This window comes from Salmo salar, chromosome 20 (genome assembly GCF_965601325.2).
Source record: "Salmo salar chromosome 20, fSalSal1, whole genome shotgun sequence".
NCBI lineage: Eukaryota > Metazoa > Chordata > Actinopteri > Salmoniformes > Salmonidae > Salmo > Salmo salar.
This window is the reverse complement of record NC_138310.1, coordinates 68,721,258-68,743,620: the sequence shown is the minus strand read 5'-3', so window position 1 is coordinate 68,743,620 and position 22,363 is coordinate 68,721,258. Positions and strand designations below refer to the sequence as shown.

The following is a 22,363-nucleotide window of genomic DNA, read 5'->3' as shown; positions in this document are numbered from 1 at the left end:
ACACACACACACACACACACACACACACACACACACACACACACACACACAGGCCCACACGCACACGCACACACGCACACAGTCTGTGGTCCTGTCCCTACTCGAGGCCTATGATCTCAGCAGAACTGCATCCAGCTTATGGCATCCCCAGACGGCTAAGAGACCAGGGCCCACAAGGATCCCACTGTCTCGTTAGTGTGTGTGAGTGTATGTGTGGTGTGCTGTGTGTGTGTGTGCTGTGTGTGTGTGTGTGTGTGTGTGTGTGTGTGTGTGTGTGTGTGTGTGTGTGTGTGTGTGTGTGTGTGTGTGTGTGTGTGTGTGTGTGTGTGTGTGTGTGTGTGTGTGTGTGTGTGTGTGTGTGTGTGTGTGTGTGTGTGTCAGTTAACCCCTGGTAGCAGCAGCAGGGCCTTTCAGCTAGCTAACTGTCAGTTAACCCCTGGCAGCAGCAGTAGGTCCTTTCAGCTAGCTAGCTGTCAATTAACCCCTGGCAGCAGCAGGTGCACCAGTTATATGTCTGGATTAAGGAGAAGCAGGCAGCCATAACAGATGTGCCTGAGGAGCAGCTTTGCTTTAGCTATAGCTGCTAAACTGCAATGCTATTGCATGAACCCCTAACTGTCAAAACCATGGCAACAGCATTTGCCAGGTAAAGAAGCTAGACATTGAAACCCAAGTGCACATGTTGCCTGATCAGTGGGAGATGATGGTGGTGCTGCTCAGTCTCATGGGAGGGCTGTCACTTACACGTACAATGACATGTACAGATGTTTTCATTCCCATATCCATTCTTCCTGTAACTGTACAATGTATACATTACAGTACAATGACCAGTGACTAACGTATTTGGGAAAGGGAAACCTAGTCAGTGGTACAACTGAAATATGTCTTCTGCATTTAACCCAACCCCTCTGAATCAGAGAGGTGCTGGGGGCTGCCTCAATCAATATCCACAGCACCCAGGGAACAGTGGGTTAACTGCCTTGCTCAAGGGCAGAACAACAGATTTTTACCTTGGATTCAATCCAGCAACCTTTCAATGACTGGCCCAACACTCTAATCACTAGGCTACCTGGCGTGGTAGTATCCAGGAAACTGCATGTTTGGGTAAATAACAATAGCCCTAGTTCTTACAAATGTAGGATCTTCATTTGAGGCCGTTTGCTACAGGAGGAAAATAATCCTGCAGCAACAGGAAATGTGAATGATTATGTGGATTACAATTAATGGACATTTTTGTTGGGGTTGATACATTTTTCGTAAATTTCAAACTTCAGAAGCCTTTTTAAACCTCAAATGCACTACAAGTTGTACATTTCCTGAATTTCACTCCTGGAAATTAAGATCCTACATCTGTACCTGGCTTTTGTAATGATAGTGTTTTATTTATTTTAATATTTCCTCTCAGATTCTGTCTTTGAAGTGTTTTAGTAAAGGGAGACCCAGCTCTTATTCACTCTGTTGTAACGCTCATGGAAATGAGTTTAGCAGGTCAGAAAGATAATACTGAATGAAAACTAGAGTGTATCAACCAAGTACAAAATGGGTACATCAGTCTACCTGCACTTATATGTGTCTGTGGAGCTCTCAAATCATTAAACAGAAGTTTATATTCAACTTGACCTATTTGCAGAACTTAGTAAGTTTCAAGCTAATATATTAAGTACATAGATAGATTAATACCCACTTTAAATGTTCACCATTAACACATGGATGATACATATAAGGGAGCGAGAGGGGACATAACGCACCCCCATTGAAAAGGCCACTCTGCTAGCTCCAGTCCAGATATTAGTCAGCAACGCTATTAGTCTTAATGGTTGTCCTCAGGCACAAAGGATCTGGGCTGTCCTTTTAAGAGTAGATACAAGGAGCTCATTAAGCCAAAACAAAGAGGGGCAGTGAGAGGGAGAGAGAGGAGAGTGACTGACTGACTGACTGAAATGAATTGAAAGGTACCCCTCCCACCCTCTTGATGGCCCCTTGTGAGGAGCAGTGAGACCGCAGAGGCCACACGACATCTCTGCCTGGCATTTCTACTACGGCTGATCTGTCAAGTGAAACATTATCCAGGTTCGCTAATGGAGACGGTGAAAGATTTCTATTTAAAAATCCATTCATGATCAATACCCCTGGCTCCCCTACCTCCCAATCCCATTTGGAGGTATACTGTAGCTACGTACATGCATAATCATGTTGCCCTGCATATTAGGATGGACCATATTGACTTATCTAGCTAACCATGTTATTTTGTGTATGCAGACCTGTGTAGATTGGATGCTGATACACTTGCTAAATCCAATGTCACTGTATTGTTTGTTTGAGGAATTAATTACACAGCTGTAAAACAATGAAATGATTGTACTTTAGCTGTCTACTTCTACCAGTAATATTGTCTTGGACAGACCATCTTACTGTTGTCAACATCGCTAGGTTCCACTAAAGAAGCAAAGAAACCTGCATGTGACAATTGCAATGACAATCTGTTGCCATGGCAGGTAACTTCCATATGGTTGTCTTTGTTCCAAGTGGAGCACCAGCACTCTTTCACTCTTGCTCATATATTCAGTCATTTTCCTACAAGAGGCAGAACTAAATCTTGATTCAATTTCTGAAATAACACGCTGCTTGTCCCTCATCGGAGTAGCCTAAAAAACTGACTAACACATAAAAAGTAGCTTATAGATAAAACAGTAACCCTTACAAATCAAATTAGCTGTGATGGCCATGATGACAGGGGCCCCAATTTGATTTGTGTCGATAAAGAGCCAATAGATCCATTTATTTTGAATTCTTTGTGTCCACTGAGCAGTGGCGATTTTAGCATTTATATCTTGGTGGGGCAAACTCCCCCCAAATAATGTTTTTATACATGCCAGGAAATCCACTACACAACACAACACTAAACAATACATGAATTGCACTATAACGGTGACAAACGGTGCCCACAAACTGTTGGGGCCTACATAAAGCTGTCCCAACAGCAGAGTCCCAACAGCAGTCCCAACACCTTACCACTGCTACACCTGGATATTAGCAGAGCCTTGTCTGGCAGTGAAACTGTTCATTCAGCCTTGTTGTGCTGTGCTCACTTGAACAGGAAGGTGGTGCGGCGGCCCTTCGTAGGCTTATTTTGTCATCAAACTTCATAATGAAAGTCTGGCATTCTCTGGATTTATGGGGTTTTCAAGACAACTGGGAACTCGGAAAAAAAACAAGGTTGAATCATGACGTCAGTGATCTTCAGGTCGAAGCGCTAGAAAGAGGCCCGAGAATCCCGACTTAGAATTCTGAGTTGGATGCTCTTTTTTTTCAGAGTTCCCAGTTGTCTTGAACTCACTGAAGTATGAGAGTTCCCGGTTCCAAGTTTCCAGTTGTTTTGAACGCAGCATAAGTCATGCTGGATTGACAACTTGGCCAATGTTGAATGTTTATCCTTTCAAGCTTGGGAAAAAGACCCCTAAACCCAGACTTGGACCACGCACCCACTCCACTGAATAGCAGGCTAGTGATTTCTTTGCAATGCTTGCAGTTAGCCATTGATTCCTTCCAAACCACTCATTGTTGCAATTTCAAACTTGTGTAATGTTTACGTCCAATAGCCGATGAGCACCAATACGTTTTATGTATAATTTCTCTTCATATGACAAGGATTAAAAAAAAATTGCCAGTGTTAGCTTGCTAGCTAAGATTTTGAAAGTATGATGTTGACATAATCAGTCCAATCAAAGCTACGGTAGATAAAACGTGATTTGACATAATTTTATATGTGGCCAATGACCATGAGCCTTCTTGGATGGGCACTTCTAATGTAACCCTGCCATAGCAGCACCCAAGGGGCTTACATTTTCAAGCTCTCCCCATAGATTTTGCGGTGGTGTAGTGTCCCAATGAGTGATAGAACACTAAGCCAATCACAGGTGCAACTACAGAATATTACCAACCCCTATGCTCCATATGTTCTGCTGGCTGCCCAATCACCACAGGAAGCACTGAGCTAGGCTGAAACACCTGTTTGTATGGATGCTTTATTAACTCAATGATAAAACATTTTTATATTGTTTGCAAACTGATATGTGACGCATATTAGTGCCAAAATAACATGCAAAACAGGGACAACATTTTTTAAATAATATATATATTTTGTGGCGGGGGGAGGGCAAAATAGGCTCTGCCCCACCTGCCCTGAATGACGGGTCGCCACTGCCACTGATTGATTTTGGATATGTTTCAAGTTTCAGCAGCATCAAATCCTGTGCATTCTTCCAAGACGTCATCCCTTTTCAAAAGCCTAAGAGGCAGTTCTGTAAAAAGACAGGCTAGGTTTTTATTGATCAGTACAAGGTGAATAGGAAATACTCTGAGGTGTTTATGAGGACGCTTGGACCCTTGGAGTTGGACACAGATGGTCACCTTAGCCTGAAATGCTTGGTACAGTGCCTTCAGAAAGTATTCAGACCCCTTGAATTTTTCCACATTTTGTTAAGTTACAGCCTTATTTTAAAATTGATTCAATCGTTTTTTTCCCTCATCAATCTACACACAATACCCCATAATGACAAAGCAAAAACAGGTTTTTAGAAATGTTTGCTCATTTATATTAAAGAAAAAAACTGAAATATCACATTTACACAAGTATTCAGACCCTTTACTCAGTACTTTGTTGAAGCACCTTTGGCAGCGATTACAGCATCGAGTCTTCTTGGGTATGACGGTAAAAGCTTGGCACACCTGTACAGTACTTAGGGAGTTTAACCCATTCGTCTCTGCAGATTCTCTCAAGCTTTGTCAGGTTGGATGGAGAGCTTTGCTGCACAGCTATTTTCAGGTCTCTCCAGAGATATCCGATCGGGTTCAAGTCCACGCTCTGGCTGGGCCACTCAAGGACATTCAGAGACTTGTCCCGAAGCCACTCCTGCGTTGTCTTGACTGTGTGCTAAGGGTTGTTGTCCTGTTGGAAGGTGAACCTTCGCCCCAGTCTGAGGTCCTGAGCGCTCTGGAGCAGGTTTTCATCAAGGGTCTCTCTGTACTTTGCTCCGTTCATCTTTCCTCGATCCTGACTAGTCTCCCAGTCCCTGCTGCTGAAAAACATCCCCACAGCAGGGTTCTGGCAACACCATGCTTCACCGTAGGGATGGTGCCAGGTTTACTCCAGATGTGTCGCTTGGCATTCCAGCCAAAGAGTTACATTTTGGGTTAGTCAGACCAGAGAATCTTGTTTCTCATGGTCTGAGAGTCTTTAGGTGCCTTTTGGCAAACTGCAAGCGGGCTGTCATGTACCTTTTACTGAGGAGTGGCTTCCATCTGGCCACTCTACCATAAAGGCCTTATTGGTGGAGTGTTGCAGAGATGGTTGTCCTTCTGGAAAGTTCTCCCATCTCCACAGAGGAACTCTAGAGCTCTGTCAGAATGACCATCGGGTTCTTGGTCAAATCCCTGTCCAAGGCCCTTCTCCCCTGATTGCTCAGTTTGGCCGGGCAGCTAGCTCTAGGGACAGTCTTGGTGGTTCCAAACTTCTTCCATTTAAGAATGATGGAGGCCACTCTGTTCTTGGGGATCTTCAAAACCCTTCCCCAGATCTGTGCCTCAACACAATCCTGTCTTGGAGCTCAACAGACAATGTGTTTGACCTCATGGCTTGGTTTTTGCTCTGACATGCACTGTCAACGGTGGGAACTTACATAGACAAGTGTGTGCCTTTCCAAATCATATCCAATCAATTGAATTTACCACAGGTGGACCCCAATGAAGTTGGAGAAACATCTCAAGGATGATCAATGGAAACAGGATGCATGTGAGCTCAATTTCGAGTCTCATAGCAAAGGGTCTGAATACTTATGTAAATAAGGTATTCCTGTTTTTACTTTTTATACATTTGCAAACATTTTGAAAAACCTGTTTTCGCTTTGTCATTACGGCGTATTGTGTGTAGATTGCTGAGGATTTTTATTTATTTAATCAATTTTAGAATAAGGATGTAACGTAACAAAATGTGGAAAAAGTCAAGGGGTCTGCATACTTTCTGAAGGCACTATACTGGTCTGTATACTTGTCTATCAGACGCTAAGTAACCCTCCCTCACCTTTCTTTTAACTTGTGCCTTAGGGTGACAGTGAGACGTTTCAGAAACAATGGGAATTGTATAGGGTTATTGACTCACTGTATTAGGTATCTGGATAATATCTCTATCTGGATAATTATGTAATTTGTTCAACATTGTAATTGAAGACCTTCTTATGTTTCAGTAAAGTTGCCTTATGGGGGAGTCTTTGACATTAGGGTTATAGAACATGGATGAACTTCTGTGGGCCTATTGTTGTGTGTGTAAAATCTGTAAACAAAATTAATCTCTTAATACAAGAAATAGCCTAACTAATCAGCTGTCCAAAATAGCCTACTATCAGCCTCCGAATTGGACTAATTTGCGGGAACATGCGGATGATTGATTCTCATAGAAAGACAGCAGGCAAGAATGTAATTGAATTGTGAATCACTGGTGGAGTTCGTTTGCATGGCCCGATGCTCCGGTATGTTGGGGATTTCACTTAAAGGCCAATGGAATGGTGTAAAATGAGAACTCTGCTTACCCGGGGAACCGGGCCATGCAAAACGAGTTTGACCACTGGCGGTAGAAACGCCACCCCTTCAGATGCCGGTGGTACATTTAGGCTCCACGGAGGGAACAACACAACCTCTTTCGTACTGCTCAGTCAGAGCGACAGAAACGCCCTGACGGAGATAGATAGAGGGAGGGAATGAGTGAGTGTGAGAGAGAGAGAGAGAGAGAGAGAGAGAGAGAGCGACAGAGAGCGACACAGAGAGAGAGAGAGAGAGAGAGAGAGAGAGAGAGAGAGAGAGAGAGAGAGTGTAGCGGACAGAGAGCGATTGAAAGAGAAGTTTGTAGCCTACTGGATACATTTTGGTGGAGATAAATTGAAGCGGGAGGACAGGAAAAACGCAATATTGTTTTTGAGTAAATCAAAACTTTATTGGACGGCAAGGGAAGAAAGCAATTTTTAATAAATTATCACGGAATTATTGTGTTAGAGAGAGAGAGACAAAATTTATCATCCCGTTATCGAACAAATTGATCTGATGATCATGACGGCAGCTGTCGATATGAAACCGACATTAACCATCATAAAGTCTGAAAGAATGGACGGTGAGTAAAGCAACTTTTGTATTTTGACATATAACATTGTAATTACAGTTGCCTATGATCTCTCCGTATGTTTCATGTTGTGTGGCGAATAGCGGCTTGCATTTAAAACACGGGTCAACTTTTGTAAGGCAAATGCCATCCTATGTAGTGCAACATGTATCAGTGGAGGTAATAAGTATTTCCCTATGATAAAGCCATCATTTAGCCTAACGGGATATGTCCGTGTCCTATCGCGTCTTCACAATTGTTGTGCATGCAAAACATTAATTTGTTTATTGTGTAAACGAATAAGACACATTTTTTTGGATAAATGTTTGTGGATCCAGACAGTTGTTCTGGATAAAATAAGGGACAAGGGGAAATACATTATTACTCTTATGCAATTTAGTCTAAATGGAATCCCCGTTTACATAATTGTATTTCTTAATCGTCAGTCTCATGTTCTCAACATACCGGTGTCACACGGCTAGACTGTAAGCTAAAGCTGCAGCTGCTGAACCCTGCATTAGACTGACAATCATATTTCATGGATGAAGAGTTAATTTATGAGGAGGCATGATTTAATACATTAAAAAAAACAGGCGTATGTGACCAACAAAATTTGATTTGATTTGAAGAGTTAATTTATGAGGAGTCATGATTTAACTATTTAACCTATATGAACACTTAGTTCAACTATGGCAAAGAACATGAGACTAAAGCAAGCAGTATGACATTGTGCCTACTAGTGTTTGAAAAGTTCCTGTGTGTTTAAAAAATGATGTTAATTTGACAGTTGACACTTCTACTCAGTCATAAAAGGTTTGTTAATTTGAACACATTATTTATGGAGCTGTACAGTAGCCTTGTGCCTTTAGTATGTGCCTTTGGTGTATTTTTTTTCCTTTTCAAATGAGTTCCCTCTCTAGAGAGTCAGCCTTCTCTTTCATGCTGAGTAGATCTTGCCTTGCCGGGCACCTACTATCATAGTCCCATCTCCCTCCCTGGCCACCCAGAGTAGCCCCAGTCCAGGGAGGGCGTGTCATATCAGGCATGCTGCTGTCTGCATGGGAAACCACCACTGGTGCCCAGTCATCAGTACTACCCCTCTCCTTTCCCCCTCTCCTCTCCTCTCCTCTCCTCCTCGTGCTGAGTGGTTTAGCCAGAGTCTCAAGAGAGAACCAGAGGCAGACGGGGTTGATGAGTGTGCAGGCCTGAAGGCTGGATATCCTGCCTGTTGCCCGTAAGGCCAGGTCATGGTTGCACTGGGCTGGGTCATGGAGTGCAAGCCCACATAACACAGTGTTTGAGTCTGTATTTAGAATTCAGTGGTTTAATTCCCTTCAAAGTGACTCTGTTCTTTTACATTCAGAGTCAGGTTGATTTCACTCTTTCTTCCTTCATTGAGAGGGCTGACTGGGCTTTAATAGCTAACATTAGGCTAATATTCAAATCTCTACGTTTATGGCTTCAGAAGTGTGCCAGCTGTTAAGGTGGCAAAGGCTTGAGACGTCATGGAAACATGATACATACACTTCTCCGTAACCCGTTATGCAGAAAAATAGGAAGAAAGTGTAATGACTCCTTGAGGTGAAGCACCTCGCGTGCGCACGTACACACACACACGTACACACACACACACACACACACACACACACACACACACACACACACACACACACACACACACACACACACACACACACACACACACACACACACACACACACACACACACACACACACACACACACACACACACTGATGGTAACGCACTCATATCAGAAAGTTGCTGATAGCTGCAGTGGGGTTGCCAAAACATACCGCTATCTTGCAAAGCCATTTCGCAATGCTAGCTTCCTCTGCCGACCGTGTGTACTGGGGTCAGGCTGTAGCTGCCAAGACTCTCTACATCAGACATACACATTACATCTACTCCTTCCCCGTTTCCGTGTAGCTAGCTTCTCTCATTGTAAATAGGACAGTAGACCAGTGGCCCACTGATGAAGTGAACCCTTCCTACTCCTTCTGATCAAAAGAGGAAATTGCGATGTTCCCCCATGGCTGAGTTATACTGAGTAGGCATGACAGAACATGACAGGATCTTTGTGAATGGTGGAAAGGGTTAAGTGAGCTATAGAGTGATGATACCTAGGCAGAGGATTTTGTTATTCTCTATCTATGTGCGCACACACACACACACACACACACACACACACACACACACACACACACACACACACACACACACACACACACACACACACACACACACACACACACACACACACACACACACACACACACACACACACACACACAGCAAGACAATAGGATACATCTCATTGTCTTGTTTATTTTTCTATCTTTGTGAAGGTGAAGTGAGTGTCAGTTTACTGAAGCTTTTTTCACTATATCCCACTGAGATCATTTATTTTAAGTGCCTACAGACTGTGGAGGTTAGGGGTGATCCCAAACAAAGCTGTTTATATACCAAAAAGCAGGTTCCTGAGTGTTACTGTATAAGTACTGACGTAGTAGATCCTTCATTCCCACACAGAAGTCAGATTTTTGGGGAATTTGAAATGAGTAGCGTCAATGATATATTGGGAAATACAAGTGAAAGATTTCTACAAGCAAGTGAATACTTGGCAATAAAGTGCTGCTATATTGAATTCAATTTGACTGTAAGCCCAGTCCAATGTAGAGCATGGTGCAGTAGCTGATTACTCAGTTTATCAAGTAGCCATAACAAAACGATAAAGCTAAGGAGTGGAGCTGCGAATGCTAAGATAAGTCCGATTCCTTCTGAAGATGGAGGGTGTTGGATTGCAAAATAACAGGGCCCCTTTTTCTGATTTCAAAAGAATGTAGCTCATGGCTTCTTTACAGTACTGTACTTACACTATTCCTACCACTCTGTATCGTGTATAAGGACATGTGCTTTCCTGTACTGACTGAGTCCTCCCTGCATGGTCTAGGATCCCTCTCTCTCTGTTCTTCAGGTCTGCAGGTCAGGGTTCATTGACTGAGAGGAATGTGTGTGGCAGGCAGGCCTGCTGGGTGCGAGTCTCCCTTTTATCCGGTTAAGACGCGGCTGCTTGTCTTAACTGGCATGCTGCACTACCGGGCCGGGCGGCTACACTCAGGGCCCCCTATGCCACCACATACCCATGTCACATACAGCCAGCCAGGGTCCACAACGGGCCAGGTGCCAGAGGCTGACGCCCGACTGTCCCTCCCCATTTTGGTGCCTGTTGGCATGGTGAGGAGTGTTTTCCTTCTGGGCAGGGTGGCTTAAATAAGCATGTGTCAGCTGAGGGCTGGTTTGACAGTGTCAGCACTCCTTCAGTAGTGCTGTGTAAAATGCAAAATGTGCCCGTGTTTGAGCCCGCCTGGCCGTTTGGCAGCTGTGCAAATAGCGGTGGGGCGATTCAGCCTCCTCTGATGTGGGTTGGCGCTGCTGGACCCAACAGAACAAACAGGTATGCTGAAGTCCATTTCACTTTGCCGAATCAAGCAATGGCCAACCAGGATGTTCGATCCAAAGCACTTTTTGGTGTCTTGTATTTGGTGCTTTGCCCATAGTAATTAGACAGTTTTTAGCTAAACAATGTCTCCATGATGCCAGGCTGCTGTTGTGCCCAGTGGGCACTGAATGCCCAGTCTCCTGAATGGGCCTCAGACTCATCTCATGTGGGGCAGATGTTTCAAAGGCTGGGCTGTTGGTAGAATGGTTGTCTATGAAGAGGAATACTTTACTACTGGCCACAATGACCCAGTGTCTCTGCTGTGAATGGGCTATGATGTCACCCTATAATATCATTAAATGGGTATCTCCTCCCTCCTCCTTCTCCTCCTTCATTCATTCATTCATCTGTCTGACCGTAGTCCTGCCCTGTTAATCTGTGAAATGTTATCGTGCGTGGGCAATATCGGGATGTCTCTCTTGTGACTACACGCATTAATTTAGCCTTTCAGAACTTAGTCATATAAAAGTAGGCGTGCTACCTTGTGATACATCAGTGTGCTAAATAGTAAGCATATGTGGAGAGAGAGCGCAAGAAAGGCATTTGAAGGTGTGGCACATACTGTAAGATGTGCTGAAAGCATAGGCATGTGTGGAATCGGGTTGAAAAATGTATTTGCTTGTACTCTAAATCTTTTTGAAGTCCTATAACGGTATGTGAACTTCTTGAAAGATGATTTCTTTAGACCTTGTCAAAAACAGAGTAGATTCATCTCTTGGAGTGTAGCCTTCACCAATAAGCCTTCTCGAGACGCCAACCAAAACAAAGAAACAGCATGTCCACGAGTTAGGAAAGAAGAAGTAACAAGCTTGAAGGTTTTTTACAGCCTCCCCCCTCTCATTCCTCCTCTCCCCCTCTCCTTCCTCTTTTCCATCCCCTCTGTGGGCCACATGAGCATCTCTCAGTCTAACATCACCTCAGGCCTTGATGTGGCGTCGGTCTGTCTCATCCCAGCCATCTGTCAGTCTCTGCTAATCCCTGAGTCACAGCACCCGCCACACCACCGCGTGCCACCGGCTGCCTCCTGCCGCCGCAGGCCCTTCCTCTCCCCATTACTCTACATTACTGTGCTGACTGGGAGAGCTAACTGGTGGGCTCCACGCTGCCTCACCAAACCATAGCTATGTCTGGAGGTGTGGCCAACCACCTCCCACACGTCCCACCATTCCCTGTGTGAAGCACTACATGTATTTCTGTCCCATACTGCTGTTTTACAGTTCCTCATCGGGAGGTTGTTTGCCCAGAGTAAACTATGCTTTGTCTGGTATAGACATCAATCTGGTGTCCTCCGAGGACGGCCCAGTCTTTTGCTTACGGCCAGTGGCGCAGATTTTCCTAATTCCCTTTTGTATGCATTTTCGGTTTTCTGCAGACCACCTGTTTTTGGAGTCAGCATGTGGGCTGCTTTTGTAATCAGGCTAGTAGTGAACGTCCCATGAGCCACAGACTGCACTTTAATGTATGTCAACCCTACTACATCAGAGGGGTATTGACAAGCAGGTCTGCTCTCCTTAGCAGAGAACAATAAGGAAAGCTGTGGCGAGGGAGGAGAGCTGTATGATGTAGGTGAGACTCTGTGGCGCTCTCACGTCGAGTGAGAGGCCTCAGTGATGCAGGCACAGTCAAATCGGAGGCACATGTGCTCTGCTCTGGCACCCCAAGGAAGAGAGGTTGGGGTTGGGGCTCAGGCTGTGGTTGGTTGGTTGGGAGTTGGGTGTTTGTAACAGCTGGATGCCTTAGCATTTTTATTTATTTATTTCACCTTTATTTAACCAGGTAGGCCAGTTGAGAACAAGTTCTCATTTACAACTGCGACCTGGCTCCTTCTCTCTCTTTCTTCATATCTGCATATTTTGGATGTAGTGAGAGGTCTGGCCTGGCAATCTCCAGACTGAGTGTTGCTAATAATAGTTACTGTGGGCATCTGGAGGAGTCCCAAGGGCCCATCCTAATGAGAACTTGTCTTTGACACCGTTCACTTCCACCACTAAAGAGCTGCTGGGACACAGTCCACTGGCAGTTTCTCATAAAACCACATTAAGAGGTCTCTCTACGTGCTCCTCCCTCAACACTCAGACCTCAGACTCCAGTGTGTTTTTATGGGAACCTCTGAGGAATAAATTACAAATAGTGAGTAAATGACAACATTCTTTTAGAAAGACTAATTTCTTGCGTCATGTTTACTCACGTCAAGAGGAACACAATGTTAAGTCCAGTCATTCTTTGACAGTGTGAGTCACATCTACTCAATGTTTTGCCTATACCTGCATTTGGATGAGTGTGTGAGTGAGTGTAAGGGTTTGTACGCTTGCGTGCATATTTTCCATGAGTTGCTGTTATCTCTTACACATCATTTGATCAGCACACACAGCTATATCTCTCTGAAGTGTTGCATTGCATCAAAAACCACCTATATTGAGATAGAGGTAAAAAAAAGTAACCAGACGTTTGATATGTTGTACAAACACTAATTTCAACTCGAAAACAACACTGTTCCATCCAAAATAGAGAGTAATTCAACTATTTGACCTCCAACCATTTTCTAAGGGGGCCACAGCCATTTTCGGTCACACTAAAGGCACACAAGAAAGCTGTGAGAAACACATTAGTGATTGTAAAACACCAGAGGAATGTATGGTACGCAACATGAAAACAATGTGGTCTGCAGGGAATTTATTTATCCACTATCCATCTGTCGCCCATGCTTTAGAATGTGCAGAGTGCATTAAGCTGTGTGATGTAGAATTGTATCCATGGCTCATAGTGTTTGTGTGCGTAGAATGTCACAAAGAGAACTGTTGAATGAATGAATATTCCATTAATATGACAGATTCCCCCTACTTTCAGTCGGTATCGCTTCCCGCCATATTTCAGAATGGTGTCAGGAAACTGTACTCACGGAATGTTGCAGTTTAGACTGAAAAGGGGCCAGGCACGGTGGGTTTGTTAGAAGAATGCAAGCGAGCAGGTAAACTGTTTGTCAGATATTTTGTGTGTTTGCTTTAACGCCTAAACAGTTCCCTCAGAGCATCCCCTGTGTGTTTACAGCAGGGCTGGGGCCAGGGAAAGCTGCTACATGCCGCTAATCTCACACCACCTGCTCTGCTCTCTAGCATGTACTCTAACAGCTAACCAGAGCCCTGGTTAACTCACAAACAACATAGAACAGACTTCTCCTGCTTTTATCCCTTGTTCCTTGCCTTGGGTGGATTGGAGGGTTGTGAAATGCTGAAATGTGTTGTAGGTGTTTTTCATAGAGAGTTGGGGCATTGCACAATCTGTGTATGTAGTTTTGCAGAGTGAGACATTTTGTAACCCAGTCGTCACTTCTATTTTGAAGACGCATAAAACCATCTGCTCTTTCTCTATGATTGAAGCATTGAGTGTATGATCGTGAGCAGCATAGATGGTGACCATGAGCCATTAGTAAGAGCTTTGTCTCAGTTTTATCCCTTCTGCAGAAAGCAGGGAATTTCCACCGGCTTTCAAGAGAAATACACTCCACCAGGCATAGACAGCGATCAATTGAAAAAGGCAGCTAATGTTATCACGCAAGAACTAAGACTGGTAAACAATATGGAGTTAATGCACTTACTACACATCAGAAACTAATGTCATTTCAAAGATAGAGACGAGAGAGAAAGAGAGAAGAGCAGCTATGGGGCATTAGTCTCTGTTAGCATCAGAGTGGTGTTCCTTGAGAGCTATGTGTTTTGTTGTAAAGAGAGACAGACAGACTGAAGAGTAGTTACAGGTCTGGTCAACAGTAGTAGTAGTTACAGGTCTGGTCAACAGTAGTAGTAGCTACGGGTCTGGTCAACAGTAGTAGTAGATACAGGTCTGGTCAACAGTAGTAGTAGTTACAGGTCTGGTCAACAGTAGTAGTAGTTACAGGTCTGGTCAACAGTAGTAGTAGCTATAGGTCTGGTCAACAGTAGTAGTAGTTACAGGTCTGGTCATCAGTAGTAGTAGTTACAGGTCTGGTCAACAGTAGTAGTAGTTATAGTAGTATTTACAGGTCTGGTCAACAGTTGTAGTAGTTACGGGTCTGGTCAACAGTAATAGTAGTTACAAGTCTGGTCAACAGTAGTAATAGTTACAGGTCTGGTCAACAGTAGTAGTAGTTACAGGTCTGGTCAACAGTAGTAGTAGTTACAGGTCTGGTCAATGGTAGTAGTAGTTACAGGTCTGGTCAACAGTAGTAGTAGTTACAGGTCTGGTCAACAGTAGTAGTAGTTATAGTAGTATTTACAGGTCTGGTCAACAGTAGTAGTAGTTACGGGTCTGGTCAACAGTAGTAGTATTTATAGTAGTATTTACAGGTCTGGTCAACAGTAGTAGTAGTTTCAGGTCTGGTCAACAGTAGTAGTAGTTACAGGTCTGGTCAACAGTAGTAATAGTTATAGTAGTATTTACAGGTCTGGTCAACAGTAGTAGTAGTTACAGGTCTGGTCAACAGTAGTAGTAGTTATAGTAGTATTTACAGTTCTGATCAACAGTAGTAGTAGTTACGGGTCTGGTCAACAGTAGTAGTAGTTATAGTAGTAGTTATAGTTGTAGTTATGGGTCTGGTCAACAGTAGTAGTAGTTACAGGTCTGGTCAACAGTAGTAGTAGTTATGGGTCTGGTCAACGGTAGTAGTAGTCACAGGTCTGGTCAACATTAGTAGTATTTTTTTATTTTATTTCACCTTTATTTAACCAGGTAGGCTAGTTGAGAACAAGTTCTCATTTGCAACTGCGACCTGGCCAAGCAAAGCAGTTCGACACATACAAGAACACAGAGTTACACATGGCACATGGCATTGAAGCTCATCTGGAGGTTAGTTAACAGTGTCCAAAGAAGAGCCAGAAGTTTACAGAATGGTGTTGTCAGCGTAGAGGACATTCAAAGAATCACCAGCAGCAAGAGCGACATCATTAATGTATACAGAGAAGAGAGTCGGCCCGAGAATTGTACCCTGTTGCACCCCCATAGAGACTGCCAGATGTTCGGACAACAGGCCTTCCGATTTGACACACTGAACTCTATCAGAGAAGTAGTTGGTCAACCATGCGAGGCAATCATTTGAGAAACCAAGGCTGTTGAGTCTGCCAATAAGTATGTTGTGATTGACAGAGTCGAAAGCCTTAGCCAGGTCGATGAATATGGCTGCATAGTAATGTCTCTTATTGATGGCGGTTATGATATCGTTTAGGACCTTGAGCGTGGCTGAGGTGCACCCATGACCAGCTCTGAAACCAGATTGCATAGCGGAGAAGGTACGGTGGGATTCGAAGTGGTCCGTAATCTGTTTGTTAACTTTGCCTTCGAAGACCTTAGAAAGGCAGAGTAGGATAGATATAGGTCTGTAGCAGTTTGGGTCTAGAGTGTCTCCCCCTTTGAAGAGGGGGATGACCGTGGCAGCTTTCCAATCTTTGGGAATCTCAGACGATACGAAAGAGAGGTTGAACAGGCTAGTAATAGGGGTTGCAACAATTTCGGCAGATAATTTTTGAAAGAGAGGGTCCAGATAGTCTAGCCCGGCTGATTTGTAGGGGTCCAGATTGTCAGCTAGTAATTACGGGTCTGTTTCAACAGTAGTAGTAGTTACAAGTCTGGTCAACAGTAGTAGTAGCTATAGTTGTAGTTATGGGTCTAGTCAACAGTAGTAGTAGTTACTGGTCTGGTCAACAGTATCAGTAGTTACAGCACTGGTCAACAGTAGTAGTAGTTACAAGTCTGGTCAACAGTAGTAGTAGCTATAGTTGTAGTTATGGGTCTGGTCAACAGTAGTAGTAGTTACAAGTCTGGTCAACAGCAGTAGTAGCTATAGTTGTAGTTATGGGTCTGGTCAACAGTAGTAGTAGTTACAGGTCTGGTCAAAAGTAGAAGTAGTTACGGGTCTGGCCAACAGTGGTAGTAGTTACAAGTCTGGTCATCAGCAGTAGTAGTAGTTATGGGTCTGGTCAACAGTAGTAGTTGTAACAGGCCTGGTCAACAGTAGTAGTAGTTACGGGTCTGGTCAACAGTAGTAGTAGTTACAGGTCTGGTAAACAGTAGTAGTAGTTACAGGTCTGGTCAACAGTAGTAGTAATAACAGGTCTGGTGGTCAACAGTAGTAGTGCTTATGGGTCTGGTCAACAGTAGTAGTAGTTAATGGTCTGGTCAACGGTAGTAGTAGTTACAAATCTGGTCAACAGTAGTAATAGTTAATGGTCTGGTCAACGGTAGTAGTAGTTACAAATCTGGTCAACAGTAGTAGTAGTTAATGGTCTGGTCAACGGTAGTAGTAGTTACAAATCTCGTCAACAGTAGTAGTGGTTACGGGTCTGGTCAACAGTAGTAGTAGTTACAATTATGGTCAACAGTAGTAGTATTTCCAGGTCTTGTCAACAGTAGTATTATTTACAAGTCTGGTCAACAGTTATAGTAGTTACGAGTCTGGTCAACAGTAGTAGTAGTTACGGGTCTGGTCAAAAGTAGTAGTAGTTACAGGTCTTGTCAACAGTAGTAGTAGTTACAGGTCTGGTCAACAGTGGTAGCAGTCATGGGTCTGGTCAACAGTAGTAGTAGTACCAAGTCTGGTCAACAGCAGTAGTATTTACAGGTCTGGTCAACAGTAGTAGTAGTTACAAGTCTGGTTAAAAGTAGTAGTGGTTACAGGTCTGGTCAACAGTAGTGGTAGTAGTTACAGGTCTGGTCAACAGTAGTAGTAGTTACAGGTCTGGTCAACAGTAGTAGTAGTTACAGGTCTGGTCAACAGTAGTAGTATTTACTGGTCTGGTCAACAGTAGTGGTAGTAGTTACAGGTCTGGTAAACAGTAGTAGTAGTTACAAGTCTGGTCAACAGTCGTAGTAGTTGCAAGTCTTGTCAACAGTAGTAGTAGTTGCAAGTCTGGTCAACAGTTGTAGTAGTTACGGGTCTGGTCAACAGTAGTAGTAGTTACAGGTCTGGTCAACTGTAGTAGTAGTTACGGGTCTGGTCAACAGTAGTAGTATTTACTTGTCTGGTCAACAGTAGTAGTAGTTACAGGTCCGGGTAACAGTAGTAGTAGTTACTTGTCTCGTCAACAGTAGTATTAGTAACTGGTTTGGTCAACAGTAGTAGTAGTTACGCTTCTGGTCAACAGTAGTAGTATTTACAGGGCTGGTCAACAGTAGTAGTAGTTACGGGTCTGGTCAACAGTAGTAGTAGTTACAGGTCTGGTCAACAGTAGTAGTAGTTACAGGTCTGGATAACAGTAGTAGTAGTTACTTGTCTCGTCAACAGTAGTATTAGTAACTGGTTTGGTCAACAGTAGTAGTAGTTACGCTTCTGGTCAACAGTAGTAGTATTTACAGGTCTGGTCAACAGTAGTAGTAGTTACGGGTCTGGTCAACAGTAGTAGTAGTTACAGGTCTGGTCAACAGTAGTAGTATTTACAGGTCTGGTCAACAGTAGTAGTATTTACACATCTGGTCAACAGTAGTAGTAGTTACGGGTCTGGTCAACAGTAGTAGTAGTTAAAGGTCTGGTTAACAGTAGTAGTAGTTCCTTCTCTCGTCAACAGTAGTAGTAGTAACTGGTTTGGTCAACAGTAGTAGTAGTTAATGGTCTGGTCAAGGGTAGTAGTAGTTACAAGTCTGGTCAACAGTAGTAGTAGTTACAGGTCTGGTCAACAGTAGTAGTAGTTATGGGTCTTGTCAACTGTACTAGTTGTTAATATTCTGGTCAATGGTAGTAGTAGTTACAAATCTGGTCAACAGTAGTAGTGGTTACGGGTCTGGTCAACGGTAGTAGTAGTAACAAATCTGGTCCACAGTAGTAGTAGTTACAAGTCTGGTCAACAGCAGTAGTATTTACAGGTCTTGTCAACAATAGTAGTATTTACAAGTCTGGTCAACAGTTATAGTAGTTACGAGTCTGGTCAACAGTAGTAGTAGTTACGGGTCTGGTCAACAGTAGTAGTAGTTACAGGTCTTGTCAACAGTAGTAGTAGATACAGGTCTGGTCAACAGTTGTAGTAGTTACAGGTCTTGTCAACAGTAGTAGTAGTTGCAAGTCTGGTCAACAGTTATAGTAGTAGTTACGAGTCTGGTCAACACTAGTAGTAGTTACGGGTCTGGTCAACAGTAGTAGTTACAGGTCTGGTCAACAGTGGTAGCAGTCACGGGTCTGGTCAACAGTAGTAGTAGTTACAGGTCTGGTCAACAGTGGTAGCAGTCACGGTCTGGTCAACAGTAGTAGTAGTACCAAGTCTGGTCAACAGCAGTAGTATTTACAGGTCTGGTCAACAGTAGTAGTAGTTATAGTAGTATTTACAGGTCTGGTCAACAGTAGTAGTAGTTACAGGTCTTGTCAACAGTAGTAGTATTTACAAGTCTGGTCAACAGTAGTAGTATTTACGGGTCTGGTCAACAGTAGTAGTAGTTACAAGTCTGGTCAACAGTAGTAGTAGTTACAAATCTGGTCAACAGCAGTAGTATTTACAGGTCTGGTCAACAGTAGTAGTAGTTACAAGTCTGGTCAACAGTAGTAGTAGTTACAGGTCTGGTCAACAGTAGTAGTAGTTACAGGTCTGGTCAACAGTAGTAGTAGTTACAAGTCTGGTCAACAGTAGTAGTAGTTACAGGTCTGGTCAACAGTAGTAGTAGTTACAGGTCTGGTCAACAGTAGTAGTAGTACAAGTCTGGTCAACAGTAGTGGTAGTAACAGGTCTGGTCAACAGTAGTAGTAGTTACAGGACTGGTCAACAGTAGTAGTAGTTTCAAGTCTAGTCAACAGTAGTAGTAGTTATAGTAGTAGTTACGGGTCTGGTCAACAGTAGTAGTAGTTACAAGTCTGGTCAACAGTAGTAATAGTTACAGGTCTGGTCAACAGTATTAGTAGTTACAGGTCTGTCAACAGTAGTAGTAGTTACAAGTCTGGTCAACAGTAGTAGTAGTTACAGGTCTGGTCAACAGACGTAGTAGTTATGGGTCTGGTGAACAGTAGTTGTAGTTACAAGTCTGGTCAACAGTAGTTGTAGTAACAAGTCTGGTCGACAGTAGTAGTAGTTACAGGTCTGGTCAACAGACGTAGTAGTTATGGGTCTGGTGAACAGTAGTTGTAGTTACAAGTCTGGTCAACAGTAGTTGTAGTAACAAGTCTGGTCGACAGTAGTAGTAGTTACAGGTCTGGTCTGGAGGCTGAGCACCACAGGCTTGTGAAGGGAGAGGACGCACAGCAGACAGTGGTGGAGCCCTAAGAATAGCAACTCTGTTTCAACAGGATGCAATGGACGGCTAGATGGATGGGGGGATAGCCCCAGCCTGTGACCTCAGAGCAGCGCCTGGGCTGGCCCTCATCTGGCCCTGGCCCACTGTCGGTCCTGCTGTAACACCACTACTCTACCGGCCCGGCAGCCTCCTCTAGCGAGTGGCAAGCGGCCACTTCTATTCCTGTCTCTGGCCCTGGCCCTCACATGGATATCCAAATAGTGACAGAACAAGCGGACCTCTCAGGACTTAGAGTGCCCTCTGACCCCCCCCCCCCCCCCCTTCCCCACCACTTATTTCCCCTGCTGCTCTACTCTGCAGGGCTGAATGCTCTCTCTTTAACTCAGCGGGGTTTATGACCCCGTGCTCCCAGACTGGGACTGATACAAATCTCCATCAAAGCCTCTCTCAGATAGCAGCGTCACCTCTGGACAGGGGGTCCCTGAGTTGGTAGGACCCCCTGGTGGTACCCACCACCGCTGCCTAATAAACCATAAAGCCTCAGAGGGATATTTTCGGTAAAGGGGTTAACCTGGGTTGGCCCTGAAAGGCCCAACCCGCTCAACCCACCTCTCACCTCTCTCTAGCTCTCTCTGGGAAGTGACACCTTAGCCTCAGGAAGTGGACTCAGTCGCATAAATATAGCCGTACCACCCACAAAGCGCTGTAGAGAGAGAGAAGGAGAAAGACAGGTGTATTGTCAGCCAAAGATGTTAATCTCACATTAGACTGAAATAAATCAGACCTTTATGGCTTTAAAAGCATTTCACTGCTGAAATATCTGGCAGTCCACTGAATAGCCCCGTAGACGTCCTCCCTTCTTTGATCGCACACCAACTCTCTTTCTCTCTCACACACAATGACAGACCTAAATGGACACACACACATTCATACACACTCAGTCTAGGACTATTTATAGCCACATGATAGCACAGTGCTTCTTTCTCCCATTGTGTCGGTAGAAGTTTCCTGCTCCATGCATGTCGTTGCATCATCTGAAGCAGAGGCAGCATCATAGCAGGGGGTTTATGAATGAACACAGCAGTCTCAGCCAGAGGCAGGGAGATGGCACCATTCCCACTCTGATGTCAGACAGAGGGAGCACTCTGAGGCCTCCCTTTTCATTCATTCATCTCCCCCCAGTCAGTCCTGTGATCGACTCACATTACAGCTCAATGACTCATCCTTCCACTCTCCCTCCACTCCACTCACCTCACCCACCCTACCCCACCCTGACTTGCTATGCCCCGCACCAGCCCCACCACGGTTCCTTAGGGCCATGGCCCCGGCCGCAAGATTTCACATCCTCTCTCCGGCGCATAGGCGAAGAAGGCTAATAATTCGGTTCACGTGTGTCTCCCTCCTCCTGTTCCTTGCTGCTAATAGACCTGAGCGCCAGAGGTGTGGACTGGAACCTTTGTCTGCAGGGAAGGTTAGGAGTGGGGGAAGAGGGATGCTTTTCCGGCACGCACAGCATTTATTCAGTGGGCGTCTCTGGGGACAGATATCATTGTGGAGCTCTGCACACCAACCAGTGACTATCAATATATTTTACAGTAAATCTACAGGACATCTCTCTCCCACTGTCTGTCAATGATAATATAGTCCCATTTTGCATACCATTTCTAATAAATAATTGAATGATCCATATTTTTTCCTAATTGGTAGGCAATAAGACTATTTACCATAAGCCACATGCAGGCACGGTCCTCCCTCTCTCCACTGTAATCTAAGTTGTGGGTGTCATAGATCACCAATCTTACCCTTCTCCTGTCATAATCACAATACATATTAAACCCAATCACACTGTCAGTCCACTAAATGGATGGGTCTTATCCTAAGATAGACTACCACTCTGTGTGTGAAGGTGGCTCGCAGATGCTTAAGTCTCAGTGATACTGACCCTGCCCAACCTGCCCTAATCAGACTCCCAGGCATTGAAACCATATCAGGGCCTCATAATTTAGCAGAGACACCATACCCAAGCCAGCCTCCCCAGTTATTAGATGTACAGTACATTAGCTATCTTACAGAGAACTGCATGGGTCGTTTAGAGAGGGAGTGAGTACCATTCACAGTATACTGTATGAAATGTAATCATTTGTAATGTGTAAGACAGAATCAAATTCAGTTCAGTCTATAGGAGTTTCATGCACCAGGAAATATCATGTTGAAGTTAAAACATGAATGTTGTGCAGTTCAGACACACTCACAATGGTTAAGTTATAACCAATATGAGTCTTATCTGGGGTTTAAAACTGCCTGTTTCAGCTGGTGGGCGTCTGTACAATATGAACCCCCACCTGCTCACCCAGAGGGAGCTCTGTATCTTTGATGGGGCCCTGGTTTTAAGACAGCTTTAGGCCTGCGAAGCCCAGCGTGGGGATGGCGAGAGGGCAGCGCGAGCTGGTTCCAAAGTGCAGACAAACTCCACTCTATCCATGTAAAATAAACTTCAACATTCTCTCAGTCTTTG

General features: G+C 44.2%; 1 protein-coding gene across 2 annotated transcripts in view; it reads left to right on the top strand.

Annotated features, from left to right (window-relative positions):
- The window catches only part of LOC106581098 (protein C-ets-1), a 47,843-nt gene that overhangs the window by 8,792 nt on the left and 16,688 nt on the right, over window positions 1–22,363 (top strand). Inside the window, exon 1 of one of the 2 annotated variants that reach the window (XM_014162825.3) lies at window positions 6,685–7,159. The exons of the other annotated variant lie outside the window; for it this stretch is intronic. Within the exon in view, the coding sequence (XP_014018300.1) occupies window positions 7,093–7,159 (67 nt within the window). The 5' untranslated portion in view covers window positions 6,685–7,092. Of the gene's footprint in view, window positions 1–6,684; window positions 7,160–22,363 lie in introns of those variants that run through there. 2 annotated transcript variants of the gene reach the window in all.